At 45.9% G+C, this 20,267-nt stretch overlaps 1 protein-coding gene across 7 annotated transcripts in view; it reads left to right on the top strand.

Moving 5' to 3' along the window:
- GARNL3 (GTPase activating Rap/RanGAP domain like 3) overlaps nucleotides 1-20,267 on the top strand; it is a 238,284-nt gene that overhangs the window by 129,659 nt on the left and 88,358 nt on the right. For all 7 annotated transcript variants that reach the window (XM_073314501.1, XM_073314498.1, XM_073314496.1 and 4 more), the window contains 2 exons: nucleotides 630-733; nucleotides 16,571-16,679. In XM_073314501.1, the coding sequence (XP_073170602.1) occupies nucleotides 630-733; nucleotides 16,571-16,679 (213 nt within the window). The remainder of the gene's footprint in view (nucleotides 1-629; nucleotides 734-16,570; nucleotides 16,680-20,267) is intronic.

Below are 20,267 nucleotides of genomic sequence, written 5' to 3'. Positions count from 1 at the left end.
AAGGATTCTCTATGTTTTGAATCTAATTACCCTGTAAGGTATCTACCATCCTGATTTTACAGAGGGGATTTCTTTACTTTTATTAAAAGTCTTCTTGTAAGAAAACTGAATGCTTTTTCATTGTTCTCAGATCCAAGGGTTTGGGTCTGTGGTCACCTATGCAAATTGGTGAGGATTTTTACCAAACCTTTCCCAAGAAGTGGGGTGCAAGGGTTGGGAGGATTTGGGGGGGAAAGACATGTCCAAACTACGTTTCCCAGTAAACCCAGTTAGAGTTTGGTGGTGGCAGTGGAGATCCAGGGACAAAGGATAAAATTAATTTGTACCTTGGGGAAGTTTTAACCTAAGCTGGTGAAAGTAAGCTTAGGAGGTTTTCATGCAGGTCCCCACATCTGTACCCTAGAGTTCAGAGTGGGGGAGGAACCTTGACACACCTTTATATATAATTTAAATTATGCAGGATGTCAAGATTTTATAATTAACTTTGTCCTGTTTAAAGGCAAGTAAGAAGTATGGATCTGAAATGAAGGTGCCCTGAGACTGTTCTGTGGCAGGAAATGAAGTTTCCTTTTCTCCTTAGAAATGCAATATTGCATAATCCTACTGAGAGTGGTTTTCTTCCTTTGCAGATGATACAACAGGAATATATTCCATCTACACAGTGTATCAAGGGCATGAGATTATGTTCCATGTTTCAACCATGCTACCATATTCTAAAGAGAACAAGCAGCAAGTATGTGGTTTTCATAGTGATTTTTCTTAGTAAACCACCGCATGTTTAAAAGAAAAGGTTTTTTAGTTTGTCAGTGAAACTTGTTTTTTGAAATGTAAGACTAAAAAATCTCTCAATGCTTATGGCATTCAAAATTGTGCCCGATATATAAAATTTTATATCTTTATTGTCAATACACTTCATCGCATTACCTATCTCATAGTTAGTCTTGGAAGGATTATATTTTTATTGATAAAAATGATATACATCGATTTCACTGTACACACACACAGACAAACTGAAAAAATATTTCCATTGATGATCAAAATTTATAGATAAGCAAGGTAAGAAAAATACTGTTTGAGAGCTTATTAGACTTTGATTACTGGACGTTTACTTTGTATTTTGACATATGATGTTGATAAATTTATGTTGTAATGGTCAAAAAGCTTTAATTTTTTGAATCTCAACGTCTGTCATTAAATGATAATTTGGTCACAGAGACCCCCTTGGGACTGTCACCTAATGTGTTGAAATTACCTCTGAGCCTGTTTATCCTGCCAGCTTGGGACTTCCAGAACCCTGTCTTGTTGAGCCAGACACACTAGCCTGCTGCAACACAGACGCAAGGTCTGGTGCACGCCCTCAAAGCTGCAGACTTAGGTAACCTGCTGAGCTGTTTTCAGTTATCTCCAGCACCCAGACACCCAGTTCGCAATGGGATCCAAACCCCAAATAAATTGATTTTACTTTGTATAAAGCTTATACAGGGTAAATTCATAAATCGTCCGTCCTCTATAACCCTGATAGAGAGAGATGCACAGCTGTTTGCTCCCCCAGGTATTAATATATATTCCTCCTATTTGTATGCATGTATCATTCTTGTATCTGAAGCTAGAAATATGAAGTATGAGTTTGTTAATAAACAAAAGTGATTTTATTAAGTATAAAAAGTAGGATTTAAGTGATTTCAAGTAATAACAGACAGAATAAAGTAAGTCACCAAACAAAATAAAGCAAAAACACGCAAGTCTAAGCCTAATACATTAAGAAACTGATTACAGATAATATCTCACTCTCAGAGATGTTCCAATAAGCTTCTTTTACAGACTACCTCCTTTCCCCTGATACAGTCCTCGTTAGTTCCAGCAGACATCTCAGTTGGTAACCAGGGGTTTTCTCATGACTGGCAGCCCCCTTTGTCCTGCTCCACCCCCTTTTATAGCTTTGGCACAAGGTAGGAATCTTTCGTCTCTTTGGGTCCCCACCCCTCCTTCTAAATGGAAGAGTACCAGATTTAAGATGGATTTCATTATGAGGTGACATGGTCACATGTCACTGTAAGACCCCTACTCTCCATTCCCCATGGGCTGGTCCACACGTACACAGGATGGCTTGCAGGTAAATAACCTTTACAACCAATTGTCCTAGTCAATGTGAGCCATCAAGATTCTAAACCACCATTAATGGCCCACACTTTGCTTAATTACAGTAGGACCTCAGAGTTATACTTCATATTTCTAGCTTCAGATACAAGAATGATACATGCATCCAAAAAGGAGAAATATATTTAGTAGTTTATAACCTTTGTTATGATACCTTAGAAGAGACCTTTTGCATAAAGCTTATTCTAGTTACATCATATTCACGCTCATAGGAATATTTCCATAAAGCACATGGAGTGCAACGTCACAAGCATGATCTAGTAATTCGATGAAAGGACTAAAAATCAGCATATCTGGTTTCTGTGCTCAGGTTTGCCACCAGTTTGTTATTTGACCTTGGGCAAATCTCTATCTCTCTCTTCATTCATGAATTACCCTAGTTGTCCTCTTACTGGATAAGAAGTTGCCACGCCAATTTGTGGCATCAGAACACCTTAATCTCTCTGTGCCTCAATTTTCCTATCTGTAAAATGAAGATAATATTTTATTCCTTACTTGTCGCAGAAGAGTCCTGTAAAGTTTAATTGATTAGTGGTGGTAAAGTTTTCTAAGGCACTTAATACTTCTAATGATCTCTCTTACCTAACTGTTACCACCACAAAAGACACTAAAGAAAGGAAAACAGCCAATGGGTATGGTAGCTCCATCCTTCAAAGACTTTTGTTACTTGCTAGAATTATTAGCTGCAGTATTCAGTCAGTGCTGGCTGTTTTTGAATTCATTTCTTAGTTGTGCTTAGGCAGACTCTTACCAGAATATTTGTGATGGTGATGCTGCTTTTATGTACAATCAGAAATTTCAAGAGAGAGAGGAAACTTAATTTACAGGAAACACTGGTATAATTGCCTCAAATAACGTTGACACCTCTCACAGTCCAGGATTAGCAGTTCCTTTGACTCCTCACTCAGTCTATGTTTGGGCACCCCGTTTCAAGTGAGAGGCCCAGCACCTGCACTTCTCTCAAAGTGGAATCTTTCTATTTACCTGACTCTTAGACTGGCTCTCCATGTTGCTGTACCCTTGTTTCTCAATCATGTTTCCTCAGCAATTTTAATGAATTTGCCTTTGAAATGCTGTGATCAGTAGGTAAACATACTGACTCTGAACAGCTTCTTCCAAACAAAGTTTTATATCCATGGTTACATAGCAATCAGAGAGAAAAGTGATAAAACAACAAAAGGACAGCGAACGTATTGTCTTACCTAAAGCTTAATATTTCTTCAAAAGACAGGTAGGTCTAGCTTATCCCAGGTACCTTTCTGGTTCTGGGGACTGTTTCCTTCTGCTTTTCTGCAGACCCTGACGTTCCCTTGCTGTGCATCAGGGCTGCTCTTCTTAACAGTTCTCAAGTTCTTTGTTTAAGGTTTCCTGTCTAAAGGACCCTGTCCCTGTCCTAAAGTAGAGGACAGTTATGCCTCACTTAGAGACGTAACAAAAAAAAGGTCTTGACCCCGGTATTGCTGGAGAGCTATATAAAGCCATTAACTTTGGTTTCTGTAGACCAAAAACAGATCCGATAAAGTTGACTTAATTCTTAGCTGTCATTAAGCAACTGAGTGACTATCAGAAGTACACACAATATTCTAACATTAATACAAATATTTCTCACAGTCTTCAAAACACCATTTCTGATGCCTAAAACCTGGCCAACTCCACATACTTTATAATTGCTTCCAATACCCACTCTTTAGTAATAAGGTTTTAGCTAGAACTAGGTGAAATGTTTTGACTGAAACTTTTTTGGCAAAAAGTGGAGCTTTGGTGACACCAAAACTTTTAATGAATTCATGACAAATTTGCCAAATTGTTTCAATAACACCTTGTCCCAAATAAACAAAATATTTTGTTTTGATATTTTCAAAATGAAACATTTTAAATTTTTTGGTTCAAAATTACTTTTCAAACTTTCCAATTAAAAAAACAAAAACTATCAAATGTTTTAAATGGTTTTGTTGAAATTAAATGTTTTGTTTGACCTAAACAATTTTTGTATTTTTCGGAATTGCCAGAGAACTGAAAAATCCATTATTCACTGAGCTCTAACTGTAGTACTTTTCGTATCTTCACACAAAATGATAATTCTCAAACCCCCTGCCTAATGGGTGTTGGCATCTTTTCATCTGCGAAAGATGGTGGGAATTGCAGGCTATGAAGTACATGGTTTGCAATGTCTCATGTGACTGAATAGGCCAATCCGAGATTTGCATGATCTTTGGCAGTTATTGCAAATGTAAGTATCTTGGTTGGGAGCTGCTTGCTTCCTCTGGGCTCTTTTCTCCTCAAACTGTAGGAGCCAGCTCTTGTCATGGACTTTGATACCCTGATGGAGATGATGGTGCCACTTGTTACGATAACTTGCCAACATTTCCCATTTGTCAGGATCAATTCCAAATTCCTTCATATCTCGCTTGCATGCGTCTTTATTGCGAAGCTTGGGATGTCCTGTTGTTCTTGTTCCCTCTGATAGCTCCCCATATAGCATGTCCTTCCAACCTACTCAGATGGCCCAGTCAGCGCAGTCGTCTTTGCTTGAGCAGGGCTGTCACAGTTGGTAAATTTGCCCTTTGAAGAACCTCTGCGTTGGTGACTTTATCTTGCCATTTGTTGTTGAGTATGCAGGGTAAACAACGTAGGTGGAAACTGTTCACCCTTTTCTCCTGATGAGCATAAGTTGTCCGTGTTTCCCCACCATACATGAGTGTTGAGGACGCAAGCTTGGTACGGTAGCATTTTGGTTTTGATGATAAGCTTTGAGTTGTTCCATGCTCTTTTAGTTAGTCTGCTAAAGGTGGTGACAGCCTTTCCAATGCAAACAATTAGTTCTTCATCCAGGTAGAGGTTGGTGGTCACTGTAGAACCTAAATAGCTGAACTTTTGGATTACTTCTAGCTGATTTGCATTTAAGGTAATTGAAGGATCTTGTGGAACGCCCTGTCCTAATACAACCGTATTTTTGATGCTGATGGTGAGAGCAAATGCCTGACGGGTACTTGAAAGGCAGTCCATGAGTTCTTGTAATAGATCTTCCCGGTCCCGGATGACTGGAAAAAGGCTAATGTAGTGCCAATCTTTAAAAAAGGGAAGAAGGAAGATCCTGGGAACTACAGGCCAGTCAGCCTCACCTCAGTCCCTGGAAAAATCATGGAGCAGGTCCTCAAAGAATCAATCCTGAAGCACTTGCATGAGAGGAAAGTGATCAGGAACAGCCAGCATGGATTCACCAAGGGAAGGTCATGCCTGACTAATCTAATCGCCTTTTATGATGAGATTACTGGTTCTGTGGATGAAGGGAAAGCAGTGGATGTATTGTTTCTTGACTTTAGCAAAGCTTTTGACACGGTCTCCCATAGTATTCTTGTCAGCAAGTTAAGGAAGTATGGGCTGGATGAATGCACTATAAGGTGGGTAGAAAGCTGGCTAAATTGTCGGGCTCAACGGGTAGTGATCAATGGCTCCATGTCTAGTTGGCAGCCGGTATCAAGTGGAGTGCCCCAAGGGTCGGTCCTGGGGCCGGTTTTATTCAATATCTTCATAAATGATCTGGAGGATGGTGTGGATTGCACTCTCAGCAAATTTGCGGATGATACTAAACTGGGAGGAGTGGTAGATACGCTGGAGGGGAGGGATAGGATACAGAAGGACCTAGACCAATCGGAAGATTGGGCCAAAAGGAATCTGATGAGGTTCAATAAGGATAAGTGCAGGGTCCTGCACTTAGGATGGAAGAACCCAATGCACAGCTACAGACTAGGGACCGAATGGCTAGGCAGCAGTTCTGCGGAAAAGGACCTAGGGGTGACAGTGGACGAGAAGCTGGATATGAGTCAGCAGTGTGCCCTTGTTGCCAAGAAGGCCAATGGCATTTTGGGATGTATAAGTAGGGGCATAGCGAGCAGATCGAGGGACGTGATCGTTCCCCTCTATTCGACATTGGTGAGGCCTCATCTGGAGTACTGTGTCCAGTTTTGGGCCCCACACTACAAGAAGGATGTGGATAAATTGGAGAGAGTCCAGCGAAGGGCAACAAAAATGATTAGGGGACTGGAACACATGAGTTATGAGGAGAGGCTGAGGGAGCTGGGATTGTTTAGCCTGCAGAAGAGAAGAATGAGGGGGGATTTGATAGCTGCTTTCAACTACCTGAAAGGGGGTTCCAAAGAGGATGGCTCTAGACTGTTCTCAATGGTAGCAGATGACAGAACGAGGAGTAATGGTCTCAAGTTGCAGTGGGGGAGGTTTAGATTGGATATTAGGAAAAACTTTTTCACTAAGAGGGTGGTGAAACACTGGAATGCGTTACCTAGGGAGGTGGTAGAATCTCCTTCCTTAGAGGTTTTTAAGGTCAGGCTTGACAAAGCTGGCTGGGATGATTTAACTGGGAATTGGTCCTGCTTTGAGCAGGGGGTTGGACTAGTTGACCTTCTGGGGTCCCTTCCAACCCTGATATTCTATGATTCTATGATCTTCATTGTGGGCTATGAGGGAAGCATCATCATGGAATAGAAGTTCCCTGATTAGCACTTTTTTTTACTTTGGTCTTTGACTTAAGTCAGGGGCTGGTTGAAGAGTTTCCCATCTGATCTTATGGGAGATACACTCCATCTTTCATGTCCTTAAACACACAGTTCAAGAGTACTGAGAAGAAGATTCCAAAGAGTGTAGGGGCAAGAACACATCCTTGCTTCACTCAGCTTTTCATCTCAAAGTTCTCTGAAGTGGACTCATCAAACTGGACAGTTGCTCTCATGTTGTTGTGGAATGAACATATAAGACTTAACAGGGTTGGTGGATATCCTATCTTTTGTAGTATAGCAAATAGACCTGCTCTGCTGACAGTGTTAGGTCCACAAAGGCGATGTACAATGGTTGGTTTTCCTCTCTGCACTTTTCTTGGAGTTGACGCAGAGAAAATATCATGTCTATAGTTGATCTTCCAGCCCTGAATCCACACTGTGATTCAGGGTAGACACGTTTCTTCAGCTGTTGTAAGCTCATTAAGATGACTTTTGCAAAAGCTTTTCCTGCTACGCTTAGTAGCGAGATACCACTGTAGTTGTTGCTTTCACCCTTTTTGCCTTTATTTTTATACAAAGTGGTGATGATTGCGTCACGCATCTCTTGTGGTACCTCACCCTCTTTTATGGCATTCAAGTAGCAGCTGATGAAGATATGGTAATAGGCTGTCTGTCCCGCACTTGAGGATTTGTGCTAGGATGCCATCTTGTCCAGGAGCCTTGCCACTTGATAGCAAATCAATGGCCTTGCTTAGCTCTTCTACAGTGGGCTCCACATCTAGCTCTCACATGACCTTTAGAGTTGGTATTTAGTCCAGTGATTTGCTGGTGATGTCCCATTGGGTTGAACACTATTCAGAGCTATACGCACAAGAAAGAAACAACTGCTTGCTTTTTTATATGTAATGATGTCACTGCTGTGCAATTTGAGAGGGGCAACCTTGTGACAGTGGGACCTAGAGCTTTCTTCAGGTCATCATACATGATTTTGAGGTTTCCTGTGTCTGAGGCTGTCTGTATCTCTTCACAGAGCTTGATCCAGTAATGATTTGCACAGCGTCTGCTTGCTCGCTGTATCTCAGTTTTTGCATGTCAAAGTCTCATTTTGGTGCTCTCTGTTGGCTTCTTGTTGTGTTCCAGATAGACTGTGTTCTTAATATTGATGAGAGATAATAGATCTGCTTCATTTTCTTCAAATCAGTCCTGTTTTGATGGTCTCTTCCCCCAAGTGTAGCTAAAGCTGTTTCATGGATTGTTGTTCTTAAATCTTCCCAAAATTCCTCTGCCTTCTCTGGTAATAACTTCCCATGCATATTAAGTTCAAAAGCCTGCACAAACTCCTGGCATTTCCTCTGGCTTTTGGTGTTAATAGCATTGATTTTGGGCTTGCTTCTAGGTTTTGCTCTATGTAGTTTCTTGGCTGTAATCTTCACTTTGGTAATAATCAAGGAGTGGTCAGTGTCACAATCAGTTCTGTTGTACGTGCGAGTGTTGTGCACTAAGGGTAGGTCTTTCCTCCTGATGATAACAAGGTCTAATTGGTGCCAGTGCCCTGATCGTGGATGTTGCCATGACACTTTAAGAACAGCCATACTGGGTCAGACCAAAGGTCTATCTAGCCCAGTATCCTGTCTTCCGACAGTGGCCAATGCCAGGTGCCCCAGAGGGAATGAACAAAACAGGTAATCCATCAAGTGATCCCTCCCCTGTCGCCCATTCCCAGCTTCTGGCAAACAGAGACTAGGGACACCACCCTGTCTATCCTGGCTAATAGCCATTGACAGACCTATCCTCCATAAATTTATCTACTTCTTTTTTGAACCCTGTTATAGTCTTGGTCTTCACAACATCATCTGGCAAGGAGTTCCACAGGTTGACTCTGCGTTGTGTGAAAAAATACTTCCTTTTGTTTGTTTTAAACCTGCTGCCTATTAATTTCATTCAGTGGCCCCCTAGCTCTTGTGTTATGAGGAGGAGTAAATAACACTTCCTTATTTACTTCACACCAGTCATGATTTTTTAGACCTCTGTCATATCTCCCTCCTCCCCCCCAGTTAGTCCTCTCTTTTTCAAGCTGACAAGTCCCAGTCTGATTAATCTCTCCATATACACAGCCATCCCATACCGCTAATCATTTTTGTTGCCCTTTTCAGAATCTTTTCTGATTCCAATATATCTTTTTTGAGATGGGGTGACCACATCTGCCCGCAGTATTCAAGATGTGGGCGTACCATGGATTTATATAGAGGCAATATGGTATTTTTTGTCTTATTATCTATCCCATTCTTAATGATTCCCAACAGCGTGTTCGGTTTTTTGACTGCCACTGCACATTGAGTGGATGTTTTCAGAGAACTATTCACAATGACTCCAAGATCTCTTTCTTGAGTGGTAACAGCTAAATTAGACCTCATCATTTTATATTATAGTTGGGATTATGTTTTCCAATGTGCATTACTTTGCATTTATCAACATCGATAAACACTTAGTGGTGATCTTTTCCTGTAAAATATGAATTGTTAATGCACATTTGGTTTTGGGCGCAGAATTCAAGAAGTTATTGGCCGTTCTCATTCATCTTGCCAACGCCAAAATGTTGTAGGCAATCTGGCCATGAGTTGTTGTCTGCACCGATTCTTGCATTAAAGTCAGCTAGGAGGAAAAGTTGCTCACTTGATGGTATTCTTTTGATGACTTGATGCAAATAGTTGTAAAATGTATCCTTCTCCTCAGGGCTAGATTTGAGTGTTGGTGCATGGGCAGTAATGATGTTCATAGAGCTGATTGGTCGTCTGAAGTTTAAGTGAGATGATATGCTCTGACTTCCAAATGGGTGTTTCTAGGAGCTTTACCCACTTGTTTCTCAAGGCAAAACTGACACTGTGCAGACGATTTTCTTCGCTGCTTTTACCTTGCCAAAAGAAGGTATAATTGGCTTCTTGGACAGAACCAGCATCTGCAAGTCTTGTTTCTTCTGTGAGTGATTGCTCATGTCTATTCCACAATAGATATGCGTGCTCACCACATGCACTGGTGCCGGACGTTTTTCCCTAACAGTGCCCGTAGAGGGTGGGAGTGACTCCTGGAGTGGCATCTGCCTGGCGTGGTATAACGGGAGCTGCGTGCTCTCCCCCCCCCTCGGCTCCCCCCCCCCCCCCCCGTTCCTTCTTGCCTCCAGTGAAGGTGTGTCGGAACTACTCTGCTCCAGCTTTGCTGTAGCTCGATCCCCAGTACTGTTTGTTCATTCAGCGTCAGTACCTGTAGTTAGTTAGCTGTTTAGTCAGTCAGCGAGCCCGGGCTGGGGCATGACCCGCGCCGTGGGCGTTTAAGTCGTGTGGCTCTTGTTAGCGTTCTATGCCAAGAAGTGACCCACATTGCAGACTGTTTGCGCTGTTTGGGAGAAACCCATATCAGCAAAAGGTGCAAGATTTACAAGTCGTTTAAGCTTTGGACCAAAAGAGAAAGGGACATTAGGCTTCGGGCCATCCTGATGGGGTCGGCACTGACCCCGACTCCGGCATGCTGCTCCGAACCAGTACCTGGCACTGCGGCGTCGGTATGCGGTAACCCTCTGGTGCCATCGACCAGTCGGCACCACTGCCCATTCTCTGGGCACGCCAAGAGGGCCAGGAAGACTCCCTCTTCACAGCGGCACCAAGGGAAATCTGGGACAGAGGCTAGACCCATGTTGGTCAGTCCTCGCTCCCCACCGGGCCCCAGGCCTCTGACTCATGTTGAGCGGAGTAGCCCGGCCCCTTCAGAACAGGCCTCTCTGGATGCCTTCCATGCCTGAAGCCCTCCAGGCGGCCAGGAGCACCGCCGATGTCGGCCCCATGCTCCAGAGGCAAGCCGCCGCTGGGATCTCTGCAGTCGCCTCCGGCTTGGTCTCGGTCGAGGGAACGTTCTCAACGCTGTTCACCGCCCAGTGACCGCTCGGGGCAGAGCCCAGGTGGATCGCCCTCAACGCTGACCAGACTGTCTGGCTGGGTTCCATCTGGCCGGGACTCTCTGCACCACTCATCCTCAAGGAGCAATTATTGACGGGACCGGGGCAGGTGCCGTCAACGTTCCTCGTCTCGGAGGGGGTACCGCAGCCATTCCCGGCATGGTCGTCAATGCCATTCCCGCTCGGACTCCCGCTCCAAGTCTCCGCCAAGACATCGAAGCCCCAGGTGTTGATCGCCAGCATCTCTCCATTGCAGGTCCGCTCGTTGAGGCCGTTCACGGAGCAGCTGCTACTGTCGGTACCAGTCCTCCACGTGAAGATCATGGTCCCGTGGCCGACAGCAATCTTGGCACTGCCGCTCCTCCCGGTCCAGAGGTAGCAGCAGATCTTATGCCAGCCCAGCCTCCATTCGTAGCCGTCCTTCGATGGGCTAGGCCAGCCAAGCCGAACAGCCGGCCCCACTGGTGCCGCAGCAGGTGCAATGGTACTGAGCTTTGTGGCCGGCCCAATGGTACCAGTGGGCACCGTGGCCTCTGGCACAGCCCCGGTGGGGGCTCGCTCGGTGGCCGGAGCTTCTGAAGCACCATCGGCCTCCCTCTCCAGACCCCCAAGGAAGGAGTCAGTGGGATGTGCATTCTCGGCACCGTTCCCAGAGTCTGACCAGGTAGTGGACCCTCCGGTGCCAGCCGATACCCAGAGCACCACACCGGCCTTCTCATCTTGCCTGGAGGAGGCGATTGTGGCCCTGCCCCCCTCTGTCCCTCAGGAGGACTTCAGGGTCCATCAAGAACTCTTAAAGAGGGTGGCAGCAAGCCTCCACCTCCAGGCAGAGGAGATGGAGGAACCCTCAGACTCCCTCTTTAATGTGCTGTCCTCGTAGGAACTGGGTAGGGTGGCCTTGCCTCTCCATGAAGGGGTGGCTAAAATTTCAAATGCCCTGTGGCAGACACCGGCCTCATTGGCCCCTATCTCTAAGAAAGTGGAACGCAAGTACTTTGTACCCACCAAGAGTACTTGTATACCCACCCGGCGCCCAACTCCCTGGTGGTTGAGTAGGTCAACCACAGGGAACGGCAGGGTCAACCAGCGCCGACCCCCAAGAATAAAGACTCTCAGAGACTAGACTCTTTCGGAAGGAAAATTTATTAGTCTTCGGGCTTCCAGTTGTGAGTGGCAAATCATCAGGCTCTCCTGCGCCGGTACGAATTCAATCTGTGGGGCTCCCTGCCCAAGTTTGAGGACTCCCTCCAGGAGCACGATAGAAAGGAGTTCAAGGCGCTTGCAAAGGAGGGGGCAGCGGCCACTAGGGCGTCCCTGCAGGCAGCCTCGGATGCTGCGGATACAGTCGCACGATCCATGGCCTCTGCAGTGTCCATGAGACTGGCGTCATGGCTCCTGCTCTCTGGGCTTTCCAGCGAGGCGCAGTCCTCTATGCAGGATCTCCTGATTGACGGGAAAGCCCTGTTTGCAGAGGAGACAGATACAAGGTTGGACGGCATGACACACTCCCGCACAACCCTCCAGACTCTGGGCCTATATGTACCGGCTCTGGCAAGACCTAAGTTCAAGCTGCAGCAGTTTCCCGCCCAGGCCGTCCTCCCTGAGTATGAGGCTGCCCACAAGAAACAGTGAGACTATAAGAGATGCCCTCAGAGGCAGTCTCGGCTGGCCGGCCCCCCAGCCTGGTTGCTCTAAGGGCAAGCAGGCGGGGAAAAGGTGCTTTTGATGGGCAGCTCGGGGGGACCCCGCCAGTCCTCATCAGGGATCCACCCTCAATAAAGCTCCCCTTCTCCAACTGGTTGTGTGCTTTCCTCCTGGAATGGTTGCGGCTAACCTCGGACCGATGGGTCCTCAACACCATCTCCCGGGGTTACACCCTCCAGTTTACTTCCTCCTCGCCCAACAACCCCCCTCCCCCATCCCTATTGGGGGACCCCTCGCACGAGGCTCTGCTAGAGCAGGAGGTGGGGTGGCTCCTAGAACTAGGAGCAGTAGAGGCGGTGCCCGAGGAGTTCATGAGCAAGGGGTGTTACTCCCAATACTTCCTTATCCTGAAGGCCAAAGGGGGGCTCAGACCCATCCTGGACCTGCAAGGTCTGAATCAGTACATGGTGAAACTCAAGTTCCGTATGGTTTCCCTGGCCTCCATCATCCCCTCCTTGGATTCCGGGGACTGGTATGCTGCCCTCGATCTGCAGGACGCGTACTTCCACATCCATATATTCGAGGGGCACAGGCGCTTCCTCCATTTCGTGGTTGGACAGAATCACCACCAGTTCACGGTCCTCCAGTTTGGTCTATCCACTGCCCCCAGGCTGTTTATGAAATGCATGACGGTGGTAGCTGCCTACCTCAGACAGCGGGGGCGGGGGTCCAGATTTTTCCCTATCTGGACGATTGGCTGGTCGCAGGTGAGGGATCATGTGGCGCTCCTACTGTCCACGTGTACCACCTTGGGCCTGTTGATAAACAGCACCAAATCCATGTTAGTCCCGGTCCAACGCATAGAGTTTATCGGGGCGCTCCTGGATGCAGCGTCTTCCACAGCCTCTCTCCCGCCAGACAAATTCGAAACTCTGAAAGGTCTCATCAACTCGGTTTTAAAGTTCCCATTGACAACAACCAGGGTTTGCCTGCAGCTCTTGGGTCACATGTCGGCGTGCACGTACGTGGTCCATCACGCCAGACTCAGGATGAGGCCCCTCCAGCTCTGTGCCGGTCTCTGTGATCACCTCCCTACGGTGGTGGTCCACCTCAAATAACATGCTCCAAGGGGTCCCGTTCAGGGACAGGGCCCCATCATTGGAGCTGGTGTCCGATGCGTTGGACCTGGGTTGGGGGGCTCATATGGGGAACTTTCAGAACCAAGGCCTGGGGTCAGCCCAAGACCTGACCCTACATATAAACATCAAGGAACTCAGGGCGGTGCAGCTGGAGTGAATGGCCTTTCGCTCGCACCTGAAGGGCAAGGTAGTCAGGGTCCTCACGGACAACACGGCCTTGATGTTCTATAACAACAGGCAGGGTGGGCCCGATCCTCTGTCACGAAGCCCTCAGGCTGTGGGACTTCTGTATAGACCACGACATACATCTGAAGGCCTTCCACCTACCGGGCGCCTGGAACGAGAGAGCGGATCGCTTGAGCAGGGACTTTTCCTTGCAACACAAGTGGTCCCTCCACCTGGAAGTGGCCCACCGATCTTCCGAAGGTGGGGAACTCCCCAGGTGGACCTATTCGCAACTCGGCAGAACTGGCGATGTCCCCGGTTCTGCTCCAGAAGGGGTCTGGGGAGGGGCACTATCTCCAATGCCTTTATCCTGTCCTGTTTAGGCCGGCTTCTCTACTCCTTCCCCCTGTTCCCTCTACTCAGCAGAGTCCTGGAGAAGATAAAGACGGACAAGGCCTGGGTCCTTCTGATTGCCCCGGCGTGGCCCAGGCAACATTGGTATGGGACCCTCACGGGCCTGGCGGTAGCTCCACTGTGGCCGTTGCCACTCCGCCCGGACCTGCTCTCTGAGGACCTGGGCCGCCTCCTCCATCCCAACCTAGTGGCTCTTCACCTCACAGCGTGGCTGCTCAATGGTTAGACAGAGAGGAGAGGAAGTGCTCAGAACAAGTTCAGCACGTCCTCCTTGAAAGTAGACGGCCCTCCACTCGCCGCACTTATTTGGCAAAGTGGTCCCATTTTTCTAGATGGGCGGAGGACCACAGTGTGTCTCCCATGACCATCCTGATCCAGCTTATTCTTGACTACCTCCTCCACCTGAGAAACCAGGGCCCGGCGCCCTCATCTATCAAGGTGCACCTGGCAGCCATACCAGCCTTCCATTCGCTGGTGCAAGGGCACACGGTATTTTCCCATGCTATGACTGGCTGTTCCTTAAGGGTTTGGACCATCTTTTTCCATATTCTAGACCCCCGGTCCTGCAGTGGACCTAAACCTGGTGTTGCCTAGTCTCACGGGGCCCCCGTTTGAGACACTGGCCATGTGCTCCTGGTCTCACCTCTAATGGAAGGTGGCCTTCCTGGTTGCAATCACGTCAGCCAGGCAAGTCTCGGAGCTCAGGGCCCTGACCTCCGAGCCGCCGTACACAGTCTTTCATAAAGACAAGGTCCAGCTCTGCCCACACCCCGCGTTTCTCCCGAAGGTGGTCTCCACCTACCACATGGGTCAGGACATTTTTCTACCGGTCCTCTGCCCCAAGCTTCATGTGTACAGTGAGGAGCACTGTCTCCACACGCTTGATGTGCGGCGGGCTCTGGCTTTCTACCTTGAGCGGACCAAGCCGTTCAGAAAGTCCTCGCAACTGTTCATCGCCTCAGCTGAGCACGCGAGAGGCCAGCTGATTTCCACTCAGCGGTTTTCCAATCAGATCACTTTGTGCATCCATTCCTGTTATGAGCTGGTGGGTGTCCCCCGGCCACCCATTGTGAGGGCACACTCGACTTGGGCGCAGACCTCATCAGCTGCCTTCGTGGCCCACGTCACCATCCAGAACATTTGTTAGGGCTGCCACGTGGTCTTCGGTTCACACATTCACCTCGCACTATGCGATCATCCCCCAAACCACAGATGACACCAGATTTGGCAGGGCTGTCCTCCATCCTGGGAACTTGTGAATTCCTACCCACCTCCAACAGATATAGCTTGGAATCACTTATTGTGGAATACACATGAGCAATCGCTCGAAGAAGAAAAGACTGTTACCTTTTCTGTAACTGGTGTCTTTGAGATGTGTTGCTCATATCTGTTCCACCTTCCTTCCCCTCTGTCGGAGTTGTCTGGCAAGAAGGAACTGAGGGTGGGGGGAGCGCACAGTTCTCCTTATACCGCGCCCGGCAGGCGCCACTCCAGGGGTCGTGGGGGCACTCCCCCCTACGGGTACTGCTAGGGGAAAAACTTGCGGCACCGGTGCATGTGGCGAGCACGCACACCTATTGTTGAATAGACATGAGCAACACATTTCGAAGAACACCAGTTATGGAAAAGGTAACTGTCTTTTACTGTTGTTGTACCCAAGCTGAAAGGGACTAGATAACTTTGTAATGGGCCTCTCGCTTAGAGAGCTTAGTCGCAAGGGACAGGGCCTTAAACTAAGCAGAGATCAATAATTAACCTCTGAAAACGCAGACAAAACATTTCCCTTTGATCAGATTTCAGCATCTTTTTTGTCTGAGTCTGAAGTTCCATAGTCACTTCTGAAGTTTGATTTCATGGTTCTCAGACTGAGGTTAGTGAAATCCAATTTCATTTAGACTAACCTTGATGCTTTCAAATTAAAAACTGACTCCTAACAAGTCCTTTGCAGTACACTGTGTAGTAAGGTATATGTCTTCTTGCTTTCCCGTCCTTATAAATAGAATTAAAAATTATTCTAAAATTTGATTTGCATGTAATTCAGTTAAATTTAAATAATATAGATAATTATTTCTAATTAATTTTAATAAATACTGTGTTTGGGCTATAAATAGACATCAGTTCCTCATATTTCCATGGTCATTTTACAATTAGATCAAGAACGAATAAAGAATAAAGCAGCTTCACAGTATTTTGACATTACTGTAATGCACTTTTAAATGCCTGTATTTAGATAGGTTTCAGAGTAGCAGCCGTGTTAGTCTGTATTCGCAAAAAGAAAAGGAGAACTTGTGGCACCTTGGAGACTAACAAATGCATCCGATGAAGTGAGCTGTAGCTCATGAAAGCTTATGCTCAAATAAATTTGTTAGTGTCTAAGGTGTCACAAGTACTCCTTTTTTTTTTTTTGTATTTAGATAAAAACAGAATAGTATGTTTGTATAAATGATGCCTGCACACACTTCAGATTACCGTCAACTGCTATCATAGAAAAAGTGTATTAAATTCAATAATCTCATGTTGTGTTTCATTGTTCTTTCACTTTATTAATACTCCGGATCCAATTCTAGTGATGGTATCTCTCCTTTTTGTAGGTAGAAAGGAAGCGTCATATTGGAAATGACATTGTCACCATCGTGTTCCAGGAAGGAGAAGAATCTTCTCCAGCATTTAAGCCCTCCATGATTCGCTCTCATTTTACACGTATCTTTTGCTTTCTGTTTTTTTAATTGACTAAAGCTTGTTTACAAACCCCCATTAAATCCTTCCTATATGCCATTCACAGAAGAGAAAAGTATATTTTAAAAGGAAATTGCACATGCCATCTTATGGATTACTTTATTTTGTATCCCTAAATCTACCTTGTGAAAATTCTCCATTGTGAACTACGTCAAAGGTGTGCAGATAAAAAACAAGCAGACACTTTCAAATCAGATTTTATTATTAAAGAATTCTTCAGATGGGTTCACAAAGTTAACTCCATTTACATTTCCGAAAGTATATTTTCAGAAAATATTTCTGCTATTGATGTGAATAAATTTTTCAGTATCCACTGAATGCTGGTTGCTTCATGACATTTAGAGAGCATTTATTTTAGTTATTTACTATAGATGGAATGGGATACACAATTAATGTAAAAAATACCAAAACCTTCAGAGTGATGGGTGACATTTTAAAATTGCATTATGACCTATATAAATGAACACAATACTGAGAGTCAGGAACTTGTGAGTTCTAAACCAAATTCTGATATTGACTACATGGTCTATTGTTGTTACCCCTTTCTTCTTGCACACTTGTTTGTTTCATCCACATGTTGGATCTTGTCTTTTAGATATTTCTTTGAGCAGGGCCTATTATTTACTATATGTTGCTAAAGTGCCTAGCACAGTGAGGACCCACGTCATAGAGGCCTCTAGATGCTACTGCAATACAAATGTTAATAAGACTTGGGGAAGTCACTTTATCTCTCTATGCCTGAATTTCAGTATTAGTAAAATCATGACAATAATTCTTACCACATGGGATGTTGAGAGGGTTAGGTAATGAATGTTGGAGAAGAATATTTCTCTCTTATCTAACACACTCTTGGGTTTCAACAATATGAAAGTTCTAAAGCCATTGGTCCAGACATGCAAAACCTGTGAGAAAAATGCAGAAATTGGGCTTGTTTTTGTCTTAATTGGCTTGTGAGTTGCTTGTTGGCTAGTTTTTGGCTTGTTGCTTGTTGTAATTTGTTGCTTCTTTTTTTTAATTCAGCTTTCTGCAAGCAGGGAGCAAGCAGGGGCAAGTGGGGAGAGAGTCAGGGGTGTACAGCAGGCCCATCACAGTCCCAGACTGCACACCGGGGGGGACCTAGTCACATAGAGTGTTGCGGTTCTTAGGGATTGGCTTGTTTTGGCCTTGTTTTGAAATGCCATTAGCTTCATTTTTGGCTTATTGTGAAAGTTGGGGTGCTTATTTACCTTGTGAAAGTTGGCAACTGTGCATTGGTCCTGGCAGGGAGCATCCTGCACCAGTCCCTGCTATGTAATGTGGACACTCCCTAATGTGCCAGCTGCCAGTTCTTTTCAGACGATAGGTAGTGGTTGAGCTCCACCTTCTCCATGTAGCGGGATGGAAAGCTAATGTATGGCTTTACTCCCTCACTCTGTTAGCAAAGGTCCTGATGAAACTCAGGAGAGACACCAATTCTAATAGACCCCTTTTAGGACAAGACAGCCAGATTCTTGAGCCTGTTCAGTGCATTACTAATCTCATCAGGTTGAGAGTCTGAATATACTGGATCATATGTGTAGAGCAAGTCTTTACATCTCAGCCTGGGAATTCCTCTCTGTTGCATGACTCTTGAGAGAAATAGAAATACTTACTTTGTCCAAGCAGGTGTCCCAGGTCATCGTGTGGCTCAGAAATGCTTTTGGGCTGGTGTGAAATCCTACATGGATCCTTTTACATACCCTGTGCAAAAGTCAGTTATCTATCACCTTCCGCTCTGTTTGTGGCACAGACATCTTCCCTCCAAGCCCACCTGGCAGTTGTTCTAGCATTTAAGGTACTGGATGTTAGGCCAGTGTCCACAGTAAGGTGGGCCAATGTTTTTGCTCCAATAGTTCATTCACTGAAAAGTGAAATTTTGGTCAACTTTAAATTGTTCACAAATTTGCTAAATCGTTTAGCTAGAAAAAAATCAGGGTTGATTAATAAAACAGCTAGAGGAGTAGGCAGTACCCACTTCGTAGCTTCTAGCCCAATGGTTAGGACGTACACCTGGGATGTGGAAGACCCAAGTTCAAGTCCCTACTCTGAAACAGGGATTTAAATCCAGATCTGCCCTCTCCCCAGATGATTGTCTTCACCACCAGGCTATTCTGGGATGGGTCTTTCTCCATCTCTCCTGCTGAAGCTGTTCCACTCTGTATAAAATATGTGAACAGAATAATGCAGAAAGAATAGCAAATGTGGCAGGTGACCAGCTTGGCTTAACAGAGAAATCTTCAGTGAGCTGAAACACAAAAGAAGCTTACAAGAAATGGAACTTGGACAGATGATTAGAGAGGAGTATAAAAATATTGCTCAAGCATGCAGGGGTGTAATCAGGAAGGCCAAAGCACAATTGGAGTTGCAGCTAGCAAAGGATGTGAAGGGTAACAAGAAGGGTTTCTACAGGTATGTTAGCAACAAGAAGGTTAGGGAAAGCGTGGGATGCTTACTGAATGGGGGAGGCAACCTAGTGACAGATGATGTGGAAAAAGCTGAAATACTCAATGCTTTTTTTGCCTTGGTCTTCACAGATAAGGTCAGCTTTCTGACTGCTGCATTGGACACCACAGTGTGAGGAGGAAGTGAGCAGCCCTCAGTGGTAAAAGACAGGTTGAGGACTCTTTAGAAAAGCTGGACATGCACAAGTCCATGGGTCCGGATCTAATGCATCCGAGGGTGTTGAGGGAGTTAGCTGATGTGATTATGAACCATTGGCCATTATCTTTGAAAACTCGTGGTGATCGGGGGAAGTCACGGACGATTGGAAAAAGGCAAATATATAGTTCTCATCTTTAAAAAAGGGAAAAAGGAGAATCTGGGGAACTACAGACCAGGTAGCCTCACGTCAGTCCCTGGAAAAATCATGGAGCAGATTCTCAAGGAATCCATTTTGAAGCACTTGGAGGAGAGGATGGTGATCGAGAACAGTCAACGTGGATTCATCAAGGGCAAGTCATTCCTGACCAACCTGATTGCCTTCTATGATGAGATAACTAGCTCTGTGGATATGGGGAAAGCGGTGGACGTGATATACCTTGACTTCAGCAAAGCTTTTGATATGGTCTCCAACAATATTCTTGCCAGCAAGTTAAGGAAGTACAGATTGGATGAATGGATTGTAAGGTGGCTAGAAAGCTGGCTAGATAGTCTGGCTCAACGGGTAGTGATCAACGACTCAGTGTCTAGCTGGCAGCCAGTATCAAGCAGAGTGCCCCAGGGGTCGGTCCTGGGGCCAGTTTTGTTCAACATCTTCTTTAATAATCTGGATGATGGGATGGATTGCACCCTCAGCAAGTTTGCGGATGACACTAAGCTGGGGGGAGAGTTAGATACACTGGAGGGTAGGGATAGGGCCCAGAGTGACCTAGACAAATGGGAGGATTGGGCCAAAAGAAATCTGATGAGGTTTAACAAGGACAAGTGCAGAGTCCTGTACTTAGGACGGAAGAATCCCATGCACAGCTACAGACTAGGGACCGAATGGCTAGGCAACAGTTCTGCAGAAAAGGACCTAGGGGTTACAGTGGACGA

Source organism: Lepidochelys kempii, chromosome 16 (genome assembly GCF_965140265.1).
Source record: "Lepidochelys kempii isolate rLepKem1 chromosome 16, rLepKem1.hap2, whole genome shotgun sequence".
Taxonomy (NCBI): Eukaryota; Metazoa; Chordata; order Testudines; family Cheloniidae; genus Lepidochelys; species Lepidochelys kempii.
This window is presented reverse-complemented; position numbering and strand designations above follow the sequence as displayed.